The sequence below is a fragment of the Cricetulus griseus genome (genome assembly GCF_003668045.3).
Source record: "Cricetulus griseus strain 17A/GY chromosome 1 unlocalized genomic scaffold, alternate assembly CriGri-PICRH-1.0 chr1_0, whole genome shotgun sequence".
In the NCBI taxonomy this organism is placed as follows: Eukaryota; Metazoa; Chordata; class Mammalia; order Rodentia; family Cricetidae; genus Cricetulus; species Cricetulus griseus.
The window spans coordinates 208,481,656-208,504,442 of record NW_023276806.1 but is presented as its reverse complement, the minus strand read 5'-3'; the positions used below and the strand labels follow the sequence as shown (position 1 = coordinate 208,504,442).

The 22,787-nt window shown below is 35.6% G+C and overlaps 1 protein-coding gene across 2 annotated transcripts in view; it reads right to left on the bottom strand.

Moving 5' to 3' along the window:
* Positions 1-1,135: 1,135 nt before the first annotated feature.
* Asz1 (ankyrin repeat, SAM and basic leucine zipper domain containing 1) overlaps positions 1,136-22,787 on the bottom strand; it is a 33,134-nt gene continuing 11,482 nt past the window's right edge. Inside the window, exons 5-13 of one of the 2 annotated variants that reach the window (XM_035451994.1) lie at positions 14,656-14,767; positions 13,991-14,125; positions 13,278-13,402; positions 12,380-12,455; positions 11,443-11,499; positions 10,136-10,245; positions 5,318-5,437; positions 4,445-4,532; positions 1,136-1,521 (exon numbers count right to left, since the gene is read on the bottom strand). In XM_035451994.1, the coding sequence (XP_035307885.1) occupies positions 1,369-1,521; positions 4,445-4,532; positions 5,318-5,437; positions 10,136-10,245; positions 11,443-11,499; positions 12,380-12,455; positions 13,278-13,402; positions 13,991-14,125; positions 14,656-14,767 (976 nt within the window). In that variant the 3' untranslated portion in view covers positions 1,136-1,368. Of the gene's footprint in view, positions 1,522-4,444; positions 4,559-5,317; positions 5,438-10,135; positions 10,246-11,442; positions 11,500-12,379; positions 12,456-13,277; positions 13,403-13,990; positions 14,126-14,655; positions 14,768-22,787 lie in introns of both variants that reach the window. The other variant, XM_027389952.2, reaches the window with a different exon arrangement.

The window sequence follows — 22,787 nt, the reverse complement described above, 5'->3', positions numbered from 1 at the left end:
GTAGGATGCCTGTCATTTTCATACTTTATTTTTAAAAGGAAAATAAAAGTAATGTGTGTGATTTCTTGTCTGTGTGTTGGGAGCGATACACCAAGTGCTAAAACAAATCCCATGTTTCTGTCTATGTCTTGAACTCGCTTAAATAGGAGATCACAAAAAACACGCTTGCTTTAACAGTTGTTGAGTGTTAGATGCCCGTTACCACAGAATTACTTTCCAATGACACACAACTGAGCACTGCTGCAGAAGGCTGGTTTGAATCTAGCAGTTAAGAACAGGCAGAAATTGCTACTTATTATAGTCCTTATGCTCTTCTCTCAGCCTTCAGTTCTTCCCGTACATTTGCCATTAGCTCTTAACTATAGATAACTGCCATTGTCAGTATGGCACTAAGTCAGCCAGAACTCATAGACACCACACTACCTGCTAAATGGGACCTGGCTGTTTTCACATTTCACTTTTTTCCTCTCTTTTATTATTTTTTATATTCCAATCCCAGTTCCCTCTCCCTCTTTTCCTCCTGTTCCCTTCACTCCCTCCTCCTCCCATCTGTCCATGGAGAGGGTAAGGCCTCCAATAGGAAGTCTACTAAGTCTGTCCCATCATCTAGTTGAGGCAGGAATAAGGCCCTCTCCACCCCCACATCCCCATGTCTAGGTTGGGCTACATTTCACTTTTTAAATTTGAACATCAATATTTCAAATTGAAAAATAAAATATTACATTCTTAGAGATGAGAAATGATATACGAAATCCCACTCTCATAATATTCCTAAAATATTATATCCTGCATACTATATACAGGATAGTTAGCCAAAATACTTAACATAAAAATGCTGATATATTTTGTGCCTTATATACTTTTTCTTAATTTTATTTTTTATTCTGCATGTAAAATACTTTTAAAAAAGAATTTATAGATTTTCATGTTTTGCTATATTATCTTTTGTTTTCTGATACTTTCAGAATTAATAATTCATAATTATATAATTACAGAAAGGAATAAGGCCTAAAAGGAATATCAACTTATGAACTCTTCACAAACACATTAAGCTTCTTTATGACAAGTGAACACACACTCTCTGAATGTAAAGAATACCAAACGTTTATTTTGCATGTGATTTAGTCAGGTTTAAATGAAAGAATTATCCATAATTTATTTCTTGATTGAAATTAACATAAAAATGTAATAAACGATATAATTCAAACTGAAGTCACTTTCTAAAGAAAAACTGTGTTTTAAGTTATCATAATTTTTCCTATGACATATGGGCAAGGAAATAAAGCTATGTTGTACCACAAATGATTAAGAGCAATGCTAGGACACTCTGAATGAGATGTACATACATAACTTAAATAAATATTAGGATTATTTTCTCTGGCAAGTTAGCTTGCAGATGAAAAGCAGCAGCCCAAATCCACACACTGTAACTGCTGACCTCTTCAAAATTCGACTCTTCCATGTGGATACTTCCTCTACTAATGGGATATGAGTTGGATCGCTTTCCCGTTCATTCTGCATCTGGTTTTTCATATGGAAAATAAGAGTTAGTGGACAAGATAGTGAAAATTAAAACATTTGTTTTGAAGAAAAAATTCATATTCGTTCACTGGAATTAGATAGAAAAAAATAAAGATTCACAACAGATTTAAAGTGAACATATATGCCTTTTGCCAGTATCCTTTCATAGATGATTAATACTTTTACAGTAGTAATAAATAATTTTATATATTATCACCCTTTAAAATGGTGTTTTTTATGTCAGGAGACAATTTACACTGTAGGAACATTTAAGTTCCTTTCATATTAACTTAAAGTAACAACTGGAATTTATTTCTTTCTGTATTAAATTCAACTACTATGCCATAAAAGACTGACCCATTCTGATTTCAAATCTACAACAGAAATTTATTAAAAATCATAAGATACTGCATTGTAACTGCAGGAACAAATGTGTGGCTCATCCAGCAGTTCTCTGCAATGAGAGTTCATTTCCTACACTGCTTCTAAACCCCACACAGAGACATTTTCTGTGAAGCAGCCTCATATCAGTGTGTGTGTTGGTGGGGGGCGGGGAGGGAAAGGTGAGAGATAGCTGCTGGAATGGGTCAAGAGAAGGAGAATAAGCAGAAATCAAAAGATCTTTAAAAGATAAAAAGAACTGGACACATTCATGGAGTGGTATTTACTAGAAACATCCTGCACTGGGTGACGATAGAAATACTTTCAACAATAGGAGGAATAATGACTTTGAAATTCTACAGTGTAAATATTTAATTTAAAAGTCTGCAAAATTAATTTCAAATTTATAGTAGAAAAATGGACTCTGATGCCAATCTCGTTAAGACTGTAATCTTGGTTTAACTTCCAAATGGCTTCATTCAGCAACAGATTCTTTTTTGACACTGATGCTCCATTTACTGAATCCTGGGACAGTCATTCCTTTATTAACCAATGACCCTTTCTAACAAGAGTTGTCAGTGTGTTGGTTTGAAAGAGAATGATGTGGTGTTAGGCTAGCCTTGACCTCTCCTACCCTCTTTGTTGCCTCAATACACTTATCTGTGATATCTCTAAAACTTCTTTGAAAAGTTCCTATTAGTAAATTTTTAAACTACCAAAAGCTTAATAAGCATGACAACATATTCCTAAATACATAAGCCTCATCAATTTTCTGAGTAAAATCTCATTACAACAAGTACTGTTCATATAAGACTAATTTAGAAAAATTAGCCCATTCATTTGCTCAAAATTTAAGACTTTTCTGACTAAAGTACTATGTGTGCCAGTGTCCAATCAACGTATTTCCAGGCCAGTTTTTAAATAGAAAATTTGAATTTTAGGTAGAGAACTTTCACAGAAAAAAATACTACCCATGTAGTGAAAAAAGATCAAGATTCTTTTCATAGGCATATATTGTTAAGTTAAATATTATGATATCTAATCATATCATGTTTCAGATGCAGCAAGTTTTAAAACAATGCTTCTTAATTTTATCTGACACAGAATACTTTGGTTCTTTCCCTTTAATTGAATCTCACTGCCCTACCTACATCCAGATTTTAGTTTGAAAATCCAAATTAGTAAACCACTCCTGCCACAAATATGTTTTCGGGAATTTCTTACATTTAAAGTAAGATTTTCAAGGAAATTTCTATACACAAATCTTCCAACTTTTCCTTGGCTTCTCATGAAGAATATCATATTGAGTAAAACCAAACCCACTCTCCTTCCATTCTAGTTGAGATGGAGGAAGTGAGGATGAACAGTGTTAAAATTTGTGGGCTGTCAGGAAATTCATGCTCTATCTAGCTTGTGTAGGCTCTTGGCATCTGGTGAATGAATGGATGTCACACACAATACAACTCTTAAAAGCACCTCTGCCACTAGAATGGAGCTGATTTATTTCAGAAGTTGGAATGTGTTTCTTATTTTCTCATTTAAAGTATCCTCATTCCACTATTACAGAATTTGCTTCACAACTTTGTTCTGGATTTAAAAGACTTCTGTTGATTAAATATATTTTAATAAGGGAGATGACAAATTACCTTGACATGAGGTTTGCTGTTAAATTCTTTTGATAAGATATTGGTGAAAATATTAAATGAATCTTAGGCTGACACTATAAAAGTCAGATGTGTCACAAAAGTTAGTAGACATCAAACTTATTTATTAAACTGACAGGGACTCGAGAGTGTTTTTCCTTTATCTTCCAGCTTCAATAAAGGCCGCTATATCAGCCTTGGCATAGACAATTTTTTAAAGGAGAAAAGCAACCTGCCTTTAAATCCACACATATGTTGCTCCTATATGAATATAGACAGATAAAAAATGTCCACATTCTAAAAAAGTTAAATTATAAAAGATGATGTGGCATTTGACCAATAGAAATAATAACTTCACTGCCAACCTAATGCCATTAACAGAACCAGTAAGTGTTTCATGTGATCTTTTTGCATTCACGCAGTTATAATAGTGTAAGTTCTATCTTTCACAAGCAGACAAATGGTTTCAATTGTTTTCCATTGGTTTCACATTATTTTTTTCTGTTTTCTGTGCTGAGGACTGAACCAAAGGCCTGCCAAGTGCTAAGCAAACACTCCAAGCGCACAGATTAGTAAATAAACATAATGATTAAATTATTTGCCTAGTATAGGACACCCAGGGTACACACAATTTTGGAATAAACTGTTAGCAAAAGGTAGCAATGCTTTAAAGCAGTGGTGTGCTCAGTGGGCTCCAGAAAGACCACCATGGCACTGGCACATTTTCTGCTAACTAGAAGCACAAGAGGCACACGCTCTTTCAGCACCGGCCTCTCGAATGCCCAGCAATCCCTGTTATTTGTGTGCATTTCTGCCTTTCGTTGTCCTTGTTAAAACTGATTTATTTCCTAACATCTTGCTGTGAAAGGTGTCCACCCATGTCAGTGTTAAATGTATACCTTCTGAATCAAATCCTTGAGTTTGCAGACCTCTTCATTCAAATCTTCAACGTTACTAACCAGTTCTTCACAGACTGAAGTAAAATTTCTGGGAGAAGCCCACTCTAGTACTATCTGTTGAGATTTCCAAAAGTTACATTTAAAATGGAAATAACTTTTCAAAATTTTTATGTACGAAGATTATCTGACATTCTAAAAGATTAAACTATATAATTGACCTTTTTTTGTTCAGAATAAATCCTGGCAACAGAAGTAAGTCAGTAATTTTATACAAACAGTTCAATCATCTCGCTATATGAATTTCCTAAATATATATGCAAAAATTAATATTAGTAATATTTGTAGTGCTGACATACATTTTCAAAAATTGAAAAAGTGACATTCTCAGACTAGTATTATACATTTACATAGGAAAACAGTCTGCTTCAAATTTTCATTCTAGACAAACAGGCAAAACTAAAACAGGAAAAAAACTCAGAAAGTCTGCTTTTTAAAGTCAGTAGTTCTTTAAAATTTCCTTAATTAAGAAAAACTATATGCCATTGTAATTTTTAAATAACATCCATTTTGTTTCATCTTTCACTTGGGTCTCCAAACACTTTTTATTTTAACCAGTTAAATCCTCATAACAACAAATGACAAATTCAATAAAGAGATCAGTTTAGATTTTGGTTTGCCTTATTCCCCCTTTGCTTGAGGCTGAGAGTACAAGGTTTTATAATGAATTCAATGTAGAAGAGAATACTAAACAAATTTACTGCTTTGGGTCTCATGGTGAACAACTGGGAGAACATCATCAGATCAAAACTGCCTAATGAGTTATCTTGAGTTCATCTAGCCTGTTCTTCAACACTCACACTTGCATGGAACAACTCTTGCATAAATACCTTGTGAGAATTTACAGGTAACTCAGTGATGATATTCTGCACAGCTGTGATTAAATGGCCACACTGCTTGTTTAATTTCAGAAGGAAGTTGAGGAACTCATCACCACTGAGGGAAGGAGACAAACAGGAACCGGTTAGAGCTGCTTTACTTCATTCCCACTTTTAATATTAATAAGGTTTTAAAAATTACTGACTATCCAATATGGATTTGGAACTGAAATATGCACTAAGTGTAAAACAAACCAAGTCTCGAATCCCAAGAATGATGAATTCCTTTACCACTCTTTATTGCAACACAAGGTTTATGGTATGGAAATTGAACCCTGGACTTTGCCCTTTCCAGGCAAGCTCTGCCACTGAGTCAAAGCCCCTGCTCCAAGAATTTCAAATTCTAAGATGACATATAGACATGAAATTATTATTTGAAGGGATACATGAAGAAGGAAGATGAAAGAACCAATATTTGAGTCGCTATCCCGGAGGATACTGCATTGATTACTTTTACATGGGTATTTGTTTGGTTTCTCCCTATCAGTGTGTAAGGTGGCTAACACTTGCTCATATGTGAGCTATCTAAAATTCTGAGAATTAATTTAGTACCACTCACTATGGTGGGAATTAAGGATAGAAACAGTTGATAGAAATAATACTTAGACTGAATTTGGAACCAAATAATGTTTTTTATTTAGGTAAGGAAGGGAAGATGTTCTGGATAGAAAGACTTGGTAGGTATAAAAATAAAAACCAGAGGACCAGTTAATGCATGACTAAAGTAACATCAGAAAGCAGTAGCAATGGACTGAATGTAACTACCTTCCAAAGGATTTTGTAATTTTTCATAATGTAGGCAGCCATGTTTGTGAGACTCATGGGTATAGTTTCTGACATGCCTAGCAGACTTGATCTCACACACACTTCCTATTCCTCTGACCTTACGAGCCACTGACCAGGTCTGCTGGTTGGCTATGCCATAGCTCTTCTCTTGTCATGGAGGAGCATGCCCCATGTTGGAGCACTTCCTCTAGTCTGGCCTCAGAGTAAAAAGGAGGAAAGCCAATGATAAGGATGATCAAGAACCGAGCTTCACTGGGACTGATGCTTAACATTTATAAGCAGACTAGGCCATATCTTAAAAATTTGAAGTCTAAGATTAAGATAAAATTTAGTATCTGTGGTTAATATGTTATAAATAGAAGTACTAGATACTCATTGTAGAATAACTGAAAAAAAAATCATCACACCACCCAAAGATAGTAAGTGCACCATTTTCTGCCAGGATATTTTCTTATAGATTTTTATAGTATTTCTTCTATGGATTTCTACAACTAGTACAATATTTAATATGCCAGTTTAATTGTGCCTTTAACATACTGTGGCTATTTCCCATGATATTAAGTTTCAAAATAATGTTAATAATGAAAAATCATGTTTATGAAATGTAAGTCAGTCATTTCTCTGCTGTTATTTAGAAATTCCAATTTTAGAATGTTTATAAATAACCGCATGAACACCATGAACATGTATTCTACATAAAATATTGGAACTATATAGATTTTTGAGATGTAGAGTTTCTTAATGGACTTAGAGGGACTTGATATACTTTTGATAAATTCAAGTGGATTTTAGGTAGCTCAAAGCACGAAGAAAATGTCTGAAAAGCACTGAAAAGCAGTGAATGCTGATTTAATATTATTAATATTAATTTATTTAATACTTAAATTTAAAATTTAAATGTTGCAAACATGCCAAGACATAAAAAAGTAAATGAATAGTATATGCGCATTCTTGTAACAATTTTAGAAATTTGACACACATAAAAAGTATCTTAAAATAAATCAGTGGCTTAATTGTTGAAATAAAATTATCAGGAGATTACAATCAATCAGTTCACATTTCCTGCTGTTAGTTTTCTTATGACTTAATGACTAATTTCTTCTTTAAAGGATGGCTTTAAACAAATGGGAAGCAAAACCTTGTCTTTACAATCATGTAAACACAGTCTGTGATTTAATAACAAGGTCAAATTCCTGGAATATGTGTCTGACATTTTTATTTTTTAAAAAATTCAGCAGTTTTAATAGGTGGGCTATTCATGATTCTATACTCTTTAGGTCTATTAAAGTCCATAAGTACATTCATATAGGCAACTCTGCCGTCATAAAAATAAGTAACATTGGGTCCAATCTACAAGTTAGTTACCTAGGACCTGGAATACTGCCTAATAGAAACAATGGTGAAACAACAGAGATATTTAAGAAGAGTTGCTGATTTAAAAACCACAGTACTGAGATCTTCCATAATGCATTTAAATATTTAGGTGCTATGATATTATCTAGAAGTGATAACATCAAATACTTAAAGTCCTTTCTGTTATACAGAGGCAAATTAAGACAAAAAACAGAAAAGGAGTATAATGTGGCCTCTTTAATAGGCTTTAAGACATCAGGATCATATAAATAGGTTCTTGGAAGAATTCTCTAAATTCTAAAACAATACAGAAATCTATTTGAATCTATTTGAATGATGATAATGCTGCATTTATAAGTATTTTTAGTATATAAAGGTTGGTTATCTGCTGGTGTTGCTAAATATGTGTTCAAAATTACCACGCTGTTGAAGGAAAACAATTATTATATGTTATTTAGGATTTCAAAAATCCATGTGTTTTATTTTTAAATACAGGTAATATTTATAATGTGTTTTGTTTTTAAATACAAAAATATTTACAAAACATACTAGACAGCCAGTAATAATTTAAAATGGCAGAAGCCTTTCAGGTTTTCTAGACTATGTTTAAGTTCTATCTATTCTTTGTAGCTGTCACACAGTTACTGAGCTCAACAAAACTAGAGTCAATAGGAGAGTTTCTAAGTATTTGCAAATCAAAGGACACACTTTTAAATAATAGGTGAATAAAGATGAAGCTTTGAGGGAAAAACACTACACATAAAAGTCCATGAAAATGACCATGCAGTGTATTACATTTTTTGTGCCTTCCAATTACATGCATGTTGGGAGGAAAATGCAAATGGCCACTCAAATGCCTATACAACAAAAAGGAATGAATATCAAACAAGGTGGTGTGCACATGTAATCCTCCACTTGGGAAGCTAAGGCAGGAAGATTGAGTGTCTGAGGCCTGTCTAGGTTATAGAAGACGATCCCATCAAAAAAGAAAGGAAGGAGGGGAGGGAAAGAGAATAGAAATATCCTGTCTCATGAACATATAAAAATAAATTCAAAGCAGGCAAAAGGAAGCAAATAATAAGGGTAACAGCAGAGACCAGTAAAACTAAAACCAGTAATGAGACAAAAAGAAGGTTTTCTGGGCTGTTGAGATGGCTCAGAGGGTAAAGCACTGGCTAAGCCTGATGACCTGAGTTCAAACCCTGGGACCCACATGGTGAAAGTCCCATAAGTTGTCCTCTGCTCCCACATGCACACTGTGTCATGCACGAATCCTATCCCAACAGACACAAAATAAACATTAAGTTAAAAAAGGAGCACCTATCTAAAAATTAATAAACCTCAGCAAGACGAAGAGAGATAAAATAAGAGAGGAAAACAACAGCACTGATAATGAAATGAGATATTATAATGGAGTCCACAGCTATCAAAAGGATAGTAGAGAACAGCATCAACCTACATGCTTGTGAATTCAATCACTTAGTTATGGATCAAGTTCTTTGAAACCACAAATTGCTAAAGTAAAGCCAAAATAAAAAAGCTACAGCTTCAATAGTTTGTAACTACTAAAGAAGATACAATTGTGATTAAAAAAAAAAATGCCCCAAGGAAACCCTAGGCCAAACAGTTTTAGTGGATAAATCTACATAAATGTTTGAAGAAAAATTAACACTAGCCTCCACAACCTCGTCCAGAAAGCAGATGAGAACACTATTTCCCTAATTGTTTTGTAATGCTGTCACCCCAACAGCAAAACTAGACAAAACACCAAAGAGAATCTTAGAGTAATACCTTTATAAACTTAGATGTCATTCTTACACAGTAAAGCTTGAAGCTGAGATGAACTCAAGAGAACCGGTTTCTTTATAGGTGTTGTGAAAATATGACCATTTTTTCTTTTCTTCTTTTTGTTTGTGTGAGTGTCCGTGTGTCCGTGTGTCCGTGTGTGTGTGTGTGTGTCCGTGTGTCCGTGTGTCCGTGTGTGTGTGTGTGTGTGTGTGTGTGTGTGTGTGGTGTGTGTGTGTGTGTGTGTGTGTATTTACTTTATATGGAAGCCAGTCTCAGGCATTGTTCCTTATATATTGTCCATTTTATTTTTTTTAAGGCAGGGTGTTTTAGTGGCCTGGGACTCACTGAGTAGGCTATGCTAGATTGCGCCAAGAATCTGCCTGGCTCTGCCTCCCCAGTACAGAGCTTACAAGTCTTTATCATCATGCCTGTCTTGTTTGGGGGAGATTTAGGGACAGAATTCAAATCCTCATGTTTGCACAGCAATCACTTTAGCAACTGAACAATGAGTCCAGCTCCATACTTTTCAGCTTGGCATCTAACATGATTTAAAGAGAATGCGAATTACGCTAGGAAAAATGTGGTACCCTTTATATGGTAGAATTTAGCAAGATGCAATGAAAAAAGACATACAAATTGTTTCTATGTAAGTTAACAAGATAGACTGTTCACTTCTATGTAAATTAATTTTTATGAAAATTAACTTTATAAAGTGCATCTGCTTTTAAATTTTCCTTGAAAAATGGTAGCATCAAATCAAATATTTAGGCACTAAACTAAAAAATAATACTTGACTCTAAATGATATTAACATAAACTGATAATTTTACCTGATTTCCAGCTTTGCCACTTCAGGTAATTTTCCAAAATTTATCTCTTCTACTTCTAGTTCCTTGAGAGCAGCCAGAATTTTTTGCTGATCTTTACTGGTAATTCCATTCTAGGGAGAAATAATTGAAAGGTCCAGTAAGAGAGTTATATTTGAATAATTTCATATTGAAGACTACTAATGCCATTTTCTAGATTATATCTTGGCAAATAGACAAAAATTGGAAAATAATACACTTAAATATATTGTATGCTTGTACTTCAACAAAGTTATGTCATAAATGGTTTAGCCATACAGTTAACTATAATCATTTTTTGCAATGTATAATGAGAACTGTGATGGATTAAAAAGTGACATTATTAGAGTTTAAAATACTACCATTCTAAAACACATAGCAAACAGTTCTTCCTTCAAAATGTTGTTTAGGGTGTTATTAGTTATAAGTGAGTATTAACTTTTTACTTGTATTTCACCTTCAATGTTAAAGCAAATTTCCTGGATTTAGTTAAGAAGTATGTTCTTTTGGTTTTTAGTGATAGTAGAGATTTCAATTGTCAATGTTTTATTACAGCAAGACAAGTACTTTAAAATATCCTTATCAAAGTACCTCAAAACTTCCAATTCCTATTTTGCACTTATTAACGATAACAGATGACCACACAGTTGGGTCTGATTTGAAAGATAAACGTGTTTGCCCAGATTAAAAATCACCTTACTTCTCTTTTTTTCCGTTCAGATTTTTATTTATTTTTAATTACTCATATTTACATATCCATCCCCCCATTCCCTCACCCTCCCCTCCTCCCATGTTCCCCACCTAACCTACCCCAACCCACCCCCAACTACTCTCCAGGGATAGTGAGACCCTCTATCAAGGACCTTCAAAGTCTGTCATATTGTTTGGGGGAGGGTCTCTGACAGCGGAGCCAGTCTTTATCCATGGAGCACAAATGGACTTTCGGAGCCCATTCCCTATGGTGGTATACTACTGCAGCCCAGATACAGCAAGGAGGGTCTAGACCCTCCATCTCTTACTTCTAAGTAGCCTGTTTTACAAATCCACTTCCTATCTGCAATCGAGTATATATAATAACAATCCTAGGAAGCCCCATGCTCTAAGTCTGTAATGTTCTTTAAACAACTTTAATATTGCAGTACAATTTACACATGGTAATCCACTGTTGTTTCTAACCACGAATGTATGGAAGATCAGTCTATATAGCCCTACGATTTTAAATAGAAAACAAAAGAATGTGCAAGTTTAAAAATGCCAAAGAATATATCTGGCATCTTATAAGTGATACTTACCTTTGTAAGCTCATCTTTCTTCATGGTCAGAAGGTGTCTTAAAGTTATATCCCTTTCCTGTAAAAAGGTAAAAATCCCACCACCTTTCAGTATGAACAATTCAAAGCAAAGTAGGAAAGGAAGCAGACGTTGCCACTTAACTGCTTTCTCAAATAGCTTCCAGTTCTTCAGAGGGTATGTAGCTTAAGAGCTACATTACTGGCTAGATAGTATATATGCACAGAAGCATGCAGTATCTCATTTCCCAGAATCAAAGAAAGTGGCTAGCACTATGCTTAGAAAAAGAGAACGTTCTGGAAATCTGACAGAATAGTTTAGCATCAGACTGAACTATCAATAATATGATTTTTGACCCAAGATTTCCTCAGATAAGAAGTTCCAGCATTGTATAATGAATCCAACTCTAACCTACCTGAACCAATGTTCATCATCCTATGAGAACCTTAGACAGTCCTTTGCTTCAGTATCCTTATCTGCCTGGTAACAATAGTTATCTACTCAAATCCTACCATGCATGCATGCTTAAATCATACAAAGTTATTGTGTGACTTAACTTAATCTTCCTGAAAATCTACAGTTGTCCTTAAAGAAAATATATTTAAGTAGCATATTCCAGTTAATAATCAGAGCAAATATCTAATACAGGATTGTCCCATTCAAAATCATGCTTCTAGTATCCCACACAAGGCAAGCAACAGCTGTAAACATAGGACTTGAATGTATACAGATATATCCAACAGATGTTGTAGAATCCATCAGATCCTAATTTATATAAATTCCTAGGTTAATAAATTTTAGAAATGCTTCTTATGAATTTAAAATAGGGTACTCTACAAATGAAGGAGAAATAAATGGTATGCTTGTGAACTAAAATTTAATTTTATTCTAATATAACCACACACATATAAAACTTGTTCTGCTTTACATGAAATCCTACCTTTAATAAGTCTGTCATATGCTCAAGTCCAAGACCATGTAAAAATATTTCCAGATCTCCAAACGCTGTATATGGACTATAATATATCATAGCAAGGTCAGTTTCAGAACAGACTATATATACACAGAAATGTATATGTGCATTTAACAGCAAGCATGGTTACGGGCAAAAATGATTTGAGGCAGAATATACTTCTAAGTTTACACGGCACATTTAAATGCTGCATCAAAGGAATAAACTAGGTTCTCTCTTTGTTCCCCTGTCCTTCCCTCCCCCTACCTCCTTTCCCCTTCTTCCTTTCCCTTCTAAAGCTGAAAAACTAAATTTCACATGATCTAAGCAGTGAGCTACATTACCAACCTAAGCAAAGAAAGGGATAACATGGGTGGTAATATATTCAGCTCATCTTTCCTAGGATTTAAAATCAGTATGTATTTGTCATGAGATATTACAAACAGAAATGTCTTTCAATATAAATTAGATGGTAACTATAAATGTAATAAAGAGTTAGTTTGTAGCCATGTATTGAACAACAGAATTCAGGGATTTGTTCTTTCAAATTTTAGCTTATAAAACCAGAGAGATGATAAAAATAATCAGAAAATAAGATATAACAAAAACAAGTGTGAAAACAGATATAATTTTGAGTCTCTAAAAGTAATAATTGATATTTTACTATAAATGAATGTTAAAGTCAGAATTAAATAAAGTAAATAACTAAATAAAATTCTTCTAAAATTCTAGAGAGCAAAGCATCTAAAATCTAGACATTTCTAAGTGATATTTTAAAATGCTTATAAACGTTTAAAATAACATATGTCCTATACAACTTGTGAAATTTACTACAAGTAATAAAATAAGCATTTTATACACACTCTGTTGAACTCAAATATGTTACCTGAATATGTGATCTTTTTCTTTATCGGAATCTGTGGCCAACAGTTTACAAATAGTTTCTTCCTTGGTTAGCTGCTGAAGTTTTCCTTCCAGTGGATTTAGAGTCAAAGAAAGAAAGTTGAAGATCTGAAAAAAATCCCGAGCCATTAAAATATAGTTAGCATTATTATTATCTCTTATACTAAAAAGAAAAGTGAACATATTTTTTTCTATCTAGGAAGAAAATACTAACAAGGTGAGTAGGTCAGAGTTTTTATAACTGTATCCTGAGAAAACTTTTTGTAAAATCAAGTAAATGCTTCCTTAACCTAAAGCATGATTAATATTTTCAAGATGATATGAAACATTTTGGAGAAGTTACTTATAAATTAACTACTAAGGCAGTCCTTGAAGCCATGGTTGAAGTAATCAGCATGACAATATGTATACAAACCCCAAGCATGCATATCCAAGTAGTCTACGCCTATTACAGTGCTACTTCTAGGGACAGAGAGTTCACTGTCTTCTTATCATTTAAATGACTACAGTATCATGCTTTGATTTAAAAGATGACTATTCTAGCAAAATGAATTTTCCATACCTGCTTGGAGAAGGAAACCCATTCAAGTATTTAATAATTGTTCAAAATATTATTATACTACTTAGGAACTATGACAAATAATATAAAAATTCTACATGATAATACAACAACACAGAGAGTACACAGGTGAATACCTCAAGATGTTTATTTCTTTTTGCAATCTCACTTGGTGTCCTGCCGTCTTTGGTCTGTATCATTTTATTAGCTCCAAGTTCAAGCAACTTCAGAATTACATTTTTATGACCCTGACGTGCTGCCCACGTTAAGGCCTGTAAGTGTGGGAAAGAGGACTGTTTAAAAAGGAGTGCATGTGAGAGAGATAAGAAATATTTTCACCAGCATTTATAGCATAGTCAAAAAGAGAGCATGGCTAATTAGTAGAGTGATGCAATCTCCGCATTGCAAAACATAATGTAAACATATTCCCAGCTGTACTCACTGATTTTCTGAACCAAACACTGTGTTACGCAGTTAAGTAATGTCATGGAATAAAGAACTTATCTGCCTTTACAGATGTTTTCTACAAAAGAATTCGTGTGCATTTTCTAGAGCCCTGGTTTTTGCTGTGCATTATAGCTTCTTTTATGAAGTACCAAATAACTGCCCCTTTCTCTAAGTTGTTGCTTTCACAGTATTTTCACTTATCAGTGACTACAGCCCAAGCCTTCTACAATTTTCCTTAACTCATTGGCAGTAAACATCAACCAAAGAAAATGAGCCATTTGTGTAGGCTACTGGTAAAAACAGCAAAGTATCAATGTCTCAGAAAAAGAAGTCAGCTTGGAAAAGCATTTCTCACAGTATAACCATTCTCATCCTGGGCGTTAACTTCTGCTCCATGAGCAACAAGCAGAGCAACAACCTGAGTATGACCATCTCGGGCAGCATACATGATTGGAGTCATAAGTCTCCTATGGAGGAAGAAGGAAAGACACATTGGTGTTCATGTTACCATTAGCAGCCATTCAATTTCATAGACGTATGCACACACAATGTCATCAATGTTTGAAAAGAGAGGGAAATAAGAGCCTTTAATATAGCAAGTGATTTTTAAAAACACAATTGGGTGTCAAAGGCATTTCAACCACACTCCAGGGCAAGCCCAGGAGTAGATGGCCAACGCAAATTCCACTCCACTTTTTGTGTGTGGTGTTTGTTTTGTTTCGGTATTTTGTCTTATTGGCTTATATTTGTTTTGGTCTTTTGTATTGTTTTGATTTGTTAGAGAGGGAGAGAGAAAGAGAGAGAATAAAATGAAGCTGTATGGGGAGGATCTGGGAAGAGTTAGAGGAGGAAAGAATATGACCAAAATATAAGTAAAATAATTTAAAATTAAAATGTCTAGTCTTGTATTAAGTAAGTAAAAGTACTAACTACTTATACGATACCCTATACTGGATAAATGTATACACATCAAGTAGTTCCTGCCTTCTGAGTAGTTAATCTACACCTTCCTTCAGAATTTAATTAGAGAGCCCATTCTGCATGTGCTGGGAATCCAGAGATCTCACCGGATCTCATGTTTTAGTCTAGTCTATTATCACTCTATTTTAGTTTAGGATAGAATTTTATTTGAGCTAGGACTTATGCCAATCCAGAAAGATGTCAAACCATTCATTTAATTTATCCACTATTTTTTTGAGTGTTTTCTGGGAGAGATTAGTGGTTTCTCTATAACTTATCACTTCCTTAAGTTAGAGATTCAACCCCTCTACTGCTGGTAGTTAGTTCCATGGTCATTCAAAGGAGACTAGAGCCATTCTATTTGTTCTATGTGAGCAGAATATAGTATAATAGCTGGGCAGTGGTGGCGCATGCCTTTAATCCCAGCATTAGGGAGGCAAAGGCAGGTGGATCTCTGGGAGTTCTAGGCCAGACTGGTCTACAGAGTGAGTACCAGGATAGGCTCCAAAGCTACACAGGGAAACCCTGTCTCAAAAAAACAAAACAGAAAAAAAAAAAAAAAGGATGTAGTCTAATCTGTTTTAAGGGGGATCTGATATTCTAGATCCACAGCTTCTGAGTCACACATACTATACGATTTATATATGAGGAGCTTCAGAAATTTAAGAGTAGACTTCAGTTATGTTATCAACAAATAGGAAATCTCTCTATAAGGTTTATTAGCAGAGGATTATGTGATAAACATGACTTTGTCACATCAATAATTTTATCAAAGCCACTGACACTTGTACCCTTTTCTTCTCTGTATTTTGAATGCAAATGTTTTTAAGTTCCAGGAGTTACTTTCCTTGTTATATTAACATATCCTTATGGAATCATAATTTTTAAAGCAGTTTTTACCATTGAGCAATTTTGTGTGCTGTGAAAAGTTTGTCAACCCTTTCCCCAGATTTGGGAAAGAATTATTCTCTATTTTGTTTCTAAGTGTCATCTCATTGTTGAATTAGTTTTAATGTAAAAAATACATAGATTCTGAAAATCAAGTTTCTTTTGCAGTAGGTCTACTGGTTCCCTCTAGTGGCCAGAACACTCACCAGTGGGAATTTGAATTACACGAAGACCTGGACCAGACAATGTGTCCTGCAACATGGGATTATGACACTTAAAATGTCAATAGTGTCTCTGCTGAGGAAAATCACTTGGAATTCCTATATAGATGACAAAGTATTTTACCTTCATTCTTAAGATGATGAAAAGACTAGATACATAATTCAGATTCAAACTGATTTCTCAGACCATTTGTCTTCTTCCGTATATAGTTGTTAAATTGTCAAGTAACAACAGATGGTCATTTCTGCATAGGAAGTATTTTGATATGAAACTTATTTCCATAGTTAAGTTTTTAGTTTAAGGTATTTTGAAGTTTACTGTGATATACCTATGTATTTTAAATAATTACAATGCACATGCCATTTAGTGAGTGTACTCTTCTTACCACTGAGGCAGACACCTGATGAGAGCAGTTTAGGGAAGCATTTATTCTGGCTCTCACTGGGGGAGTCATGGTGACAGGCACTTGAGGCATCTGGTCACATCCATATCACAAAAGAAGAATTTTAAAGCTCAGTTCACTTTTTCTTTTCACTCAGTCCAAGACTCCTGCCCATGGAACTGTGTCACCTAGTTGAGGGGGGCGGGGGTGGGTGTCTTCCCATCTCAGCTACCTGATGTAGAAACTCCCTCACAGACAGGCCAAGATACTTGTCTCTTGGGCAGTTCTAGATCCCATCAGGTTGACAATTAATATTAAGCACACTTACACATATTTACTTATTGTATAAGCATTTTGTCATGGAAATAAGAATCTTTTCATAATAAGGAGTGATATAATAAGGTCTTCAGTATGGGATAATTCCTGGCCATTAGTGCTTCAAATGTAGCAAGTCTATCTTCTATCTTCGCCTGGAACCTTCTGTTTAGATACAACCCAGGTCTTTCCTGAGTTCATACCTTAGCTTTCTGGAAACTATTAGGCAGACAATAAAAGTGCTGACAATGTTCTTCATGTTTCTTCTCTTTTCCTTATAGATTCCTTTTCTATGACCGGTTGTGCTGTATCCTAGACAATTTCTATCCCACTTATCCACTCTCAGCAATGACACACTTAATATTATGTAGATACACTTAGCTTTAATATACAACCAGTGTAACCCCTGGCTGCACTTGTTTCATAAAGCCTGTTTGTTATTCTGTGGCAGCACAGAGTGATAAGGCCCCTTTCAGGTTCTTCTAGTTTTCCTTTCTGCAGTCTAAGTTACTTTTCTTTGCTTTTGCTGTGCATGTTTAATCTTATGATGCTGGTATTCTCTGGATTTTAATAACTAGTGGCTATATACCCTATTTACTGGCCTTCCAATATGATCCACTCAAACACAGAAGACTCAAGTCAGCTGTCCTGACCTTGTCTTGAGAGTAATGAGATTTTAGGTATTGCTGTGTGTCCCATCTCTTTCACCAGAATTATGCCTTTTCCAGCCCAGAAGTACTCCTCTTTGCTTTAAATAGAACATTATTAAAGATTTTTAGTTTGACAACTAATTTTGTGGTAGAAAGTCAAGACATAACCTCAGCCTATATGTTGAAGTCATAAAGGTATTTTCATCCAAATTTTTGATATTTTAGTCAGATTTTCTTCTAGAGATTTCATTATTCACAAGTTTGACACAATCCCTTTGGTCCTTCAAATAGGCTATTTAATTTTATAAATTATATAAAATATATTTTAAATGCTCTCACCTCAGCAAAGGAATGATAAATTTATTCAGTCTTCTAAAATTTCATGGAATATAATTAAAAATTGTCTTCATTTAAATCCTTCATTTTTCTTTTACACTTATCTTAGACATTTATGTTTGCTCTCAAGAATGGGATCTATGACAATTTGTAGACTGGAAATCACCCGAGATTTGCACATTAGCATTAGAAAATGATATCCTTTTATTTCTATTATGTCTAACAGTTTCTCAACTGATTGCTTTGGACTTACCAAGTGTAAACCTAATATAATCTTAGCACTATGTTTTTGTTATTCCTGTCATAACTGAAAACAAATAGGTAATATAGCTTTACCAGAAGCAAAAGTTCAATTGCTTAGGTCAGAGTTCAAGATTTTCCTGTAGAAGACAATAGAGTAAATAATTCCTTACTCTTTGTGAGCACACATGGATGTGCCACAGTTGTGGTATTCAACTCTGTTATTACAGTATGAAAACTGCCACAGATTATACATATATATATATATATATATATATATATATATATATAAAATCATGTTTGTGTTCTAATATAGTTGTGGTGCACCAACTTCTGGTTTAGAGTATAAGGTCAGCTAACTTAAATGCAGTTAGCCTATGTGCATTTGTAACATAAAGCATTTTTCCCTCCATTTTTTTATTTGAATTAGAAACAAGATTGTTTTACATGTCAATCCCAGTTCCCTCTGCCTTCCCACCTCCCCTGGCCCCCTCCCCAAAACTAACACCCTACCTATCCCATACCCTTTCTGCTCCCCAGGGAGGGTAAGGCCTTCCATAGGGGGTCTTCAGAATCTGTCATATCCTTTGGGATAGTGCCTAGGCCCACCCCCTTGTGTCTAGGCTCAGGGAGTATCCCTCTATGTGGAATGGGCTCTTAACATAAAGCATTTTTGTGAACTTTTTTTTTTCTTTAAATCAAGTTTGACTTTACGGGTATTTCATTTCAGCAAAACTTCCACTAGAGGGCAACAAAACTCAACTTCATAGGAATTTTCACTCACAATGATGTACTTAACCACTTCTTTGTACCACAAATTAAATGACTGGTTTACTTTCATGTTGTAGAATATTCCTTTACACTGTGTGAAGATGTGTCACTGTGACTGGTTTAATAAAAAGTCAAATGGCTAATAGCTAAGCAGGAAGTATAGGTAGGACTTCTGAACAGAGAGAGCTCTGAGAAGAAGAAAAACGGAGTCGCCGGCCAGACACAAAGGAGAAAGACATGCAAAAGGAAAGGTAAAAGCCATAAGTCACATGGCAGCACACAGACGAATAGAAATAGGTTAATTTAATAATAAGAGCTAATGGGACAAGCCTAAGCTATAGGCTGAGCTTTCATAATTAATAAGTCCTCTCTGTGTTGAGGACTCTGTGAATCTGCCTACATCTTCACATACATATATTTGATATACATCTAAGTGTTATTTAAATCTGCTCACAAGGGTAGCTGGAAGAATAGTGGAACAAACATGGTCTGGGCAATGATAAAGTACTAGGAACTGGGCATCTACTACTACTTCTTCTTCTTCTTTCTTTTTGGTTTTTCGAGACAGGGTTTCTCTGTGTAGCTTTGGCGCCTATCCTGGCACTTGCTCTGGAGACCAGGCTGGCCTCGAACTCACAGAGATTCGCCTGCCTCTGCCTCCCGAGGGCTGGGATTAAAGTCTTGTGCGTCTTGGGCATCTACTTCTAGGAGTAGAGTAGTTTTAGATCAACACTGAGCAGGCCTACAATATGTTGGAAGGCTGCTCTAGTTTGGATATAGTTGGGTGTTCACTAAATGTTCAAGTGTTGCAAGCTGGTCTCCCCCTCCAGGCAGATGGTATGGAACCTTTAAGAAGTACAGCACAGTGAGATGTCCTCGGGTTAACCAGGGAAAGTACCTGGAGATGACCAGGCTCTCTTGTGGGAATCTCGTTAAGTTTCATAGAAACTGTGGCAAACCTTGAGCTGGGTGGGCCCTATGCAGATACTGGCTTCTAGTTCAGGAGGAGATCCCTCCATCTGTTTGTCATTCACTGTCATTCACCCTTACAGAACTGAGCTGTTATAGACTTGCCACATCTTTGCGGCTTCAAAGCTCCATGTATGTGAGATTCAGAACTAAATTTCATACAGATGTGATTAGTGTGCTATGAAACAGAGTGAAAAGAAAATGTTACCTTAAAGACCTGAACTTCATGGAGGTGGGGAGCTATTAGAAACCAAGATTTCGGAAACACACATACACACGCATGCTTACATTCACATTTCCCTCTCATCTTTATATGTAATCTACCTTGTATGTATGAATTGTATGGTAAAAAAGCTGATCCAATCCATGTGGATGTAGAGAAGAAAAATAAAGGCTTCCAGAGCATGAAAGCAAAGTCCCTGATGTTGAATTGAGTCCTACATTCTCTCTCCAAGGGCTGTGAGGCAGCTCCTAATTCCTGGATAGCATTGATAGATAGTAGTACCAGTGGTCTTCTCACAATACAACTCACAAAATTTGGAGTTCAGTGTTGCTAAAGCACTGAGACTTTCAAGGAGAATCTGAGCTTGAGGGCTTCCCTAGTAAGATGGTGGATTAGAAGCCCCATCAGTGAGACATAGTGAAAAACAAGACAATAAACAATAGTTTCGATTTCTGCCTGAGACAACAGTTGGAAACACATTTCTTGTGGTAGGTGATAGCTCCTCAGGAAGCAGGAAGGAAGAGTCATGAAACTGCACTCAGCTCTGATGAGGCTTTATGAGGTCAGTAGGAACTACCAGGCAAGTCTGTCCATTCTCCTCAAACCATGTCCCCACTGCAGGAACAGTTAGCTGGACAGACCAAGGGTTGGACCTGACCTTCACCACTGGCTATGAGATGAAAGGCCAATGCAATCTGTGTGGCTCAAGGCTGAGGAACCTGAAAGCAGATACTCCAGCTTGAGTTACTGGGAACTGCCAGACAAGGGGTTTACCTGCTCCCTCCCTTCACATGAACAGCCAGAGAAAGGAAAGTTGCAGAGGTGCTGTGGACACACCATGGGCAGCAAGGCAGGTGATCAGTGCCGACTATGGATCCTGGATTTGAAAAGTGTTGCTCAAATGTATCACTCTGTTGAAGTCAGCAGGAAGCATCACCAAGGACTTCCACACTCCCCTCTCCTACACACCTGGGGCTACATAATTGGAACCAGGAGCTATGAGGGCATGGACTATACATTGTGGGCTTGGCTGTGGCAACTCAAGTGTGGCCTGCAGGGCACCCTGGAAAGGTTCTTTATTGCTTCCACAAGGGGCAGCAAAGGCACTAAGAACTGCACTGCTGAACTCAGTTGTGCCAGAAACCCAAACATAATCTGCTTAAATTCTCCTGGGCATTGTATACTCACAAGTCTGCTTTTATAATTTTGAACAAGAATTGCAAGCTGTACCTCCCCCTCCTCAGTAACGTTTATTACATGAACCATCACAGGGAAGGAATTCAAACCCCATCTTAGGGGAAGAAACACTAGTGTGATCACATTTTAAAATCTATTTTGTCTTTATATTAGCTTTTCATTTTTTTATCTTCACCTGTGCATACATTTGCTTAATGGTTTTGTTCTAGTTTTTGTATTACTTGGTAAGATTTTGTGGTCACTCTGGAGGTTTATTCACCCATTCCATTGTTTACTCTCTGCTATTCTCCCTATGCACAACCCATACCATTTCATTCTCATTTCAACTTAGATTCCTTCTTTTTTTCTTCTAAATTGTAATTGTCCAAAGTATTAATAATCTTTAAAGGTTTAATAATCCTTAAACTCTGTGCACACTATCAGACACTTTAAGTTCTGTTGACACCAACTTTCCCTTTCCATCTACTTTTTAGCTCCTTTTTCCTCATTGCTGCAACACTAATCCTATGCTCACTTAACCTGCTTTCTTTTACACCTACCCTTAGTAAATAATATTCCAGTACACAGTACTATCCTGTTCCTTTATCCCTCTAATAGTCACTGAAATGAAACCCTGTGTTTAACTGACTGTTCCAATACTCACACAGGTTGCCCGTCTAGAATTGTGGTTGTCTCTGCAGTCACTACATTAGTTTAAGAGCAGAGCAGTGATCACACCTGAACACATGGCTGAAGGCTTAGCTTCTGTACCATGCTCCTTAAGTGGGTTATACCTATTCTCACCAGAACATTAGATACTTCAGCTGAAAGAATAAAACTGATATAAACATCCCATCAATTAGAAAACCCCAGATGCATAACAAACAAACATGAAAAGTCAAGGAAGTATGATACCTCTAAAAATACTAATTCCACAGTAGTGAATTCCAATGAGAGCAAATCAGATGAAATCCCAGACAAAGAGGTCAAAAGAATAATAATAAGAATGTTCAACAAAAGCAAAGAGGATACAAATTATCTCTGAAATGAATTCAAAGAGAATACAAATAAAGAGTTGGGTGAAATAAGGAAGCCAATATAGTATATGAAAGAGGAACAAAGAGAAGATGAAATGATGGAAAAAATAAAACTGAAATTTTAGAAATGCAAAGCTCATTAAGCCAATGTGGTGGTTTCAATGAGAATGTTCCCCACAGGCTCATGTAGCTGAATGTTTGGTCCCCTGCTGGTGGAACTGTTTGGGAAGGGGGGCATGGGAGGACGAGGGAATGGGGGATTGATATGTAAAATAAGATAGTTTCTAGAAAAAAAGAAAGAAATGCAGCTCATGAGGC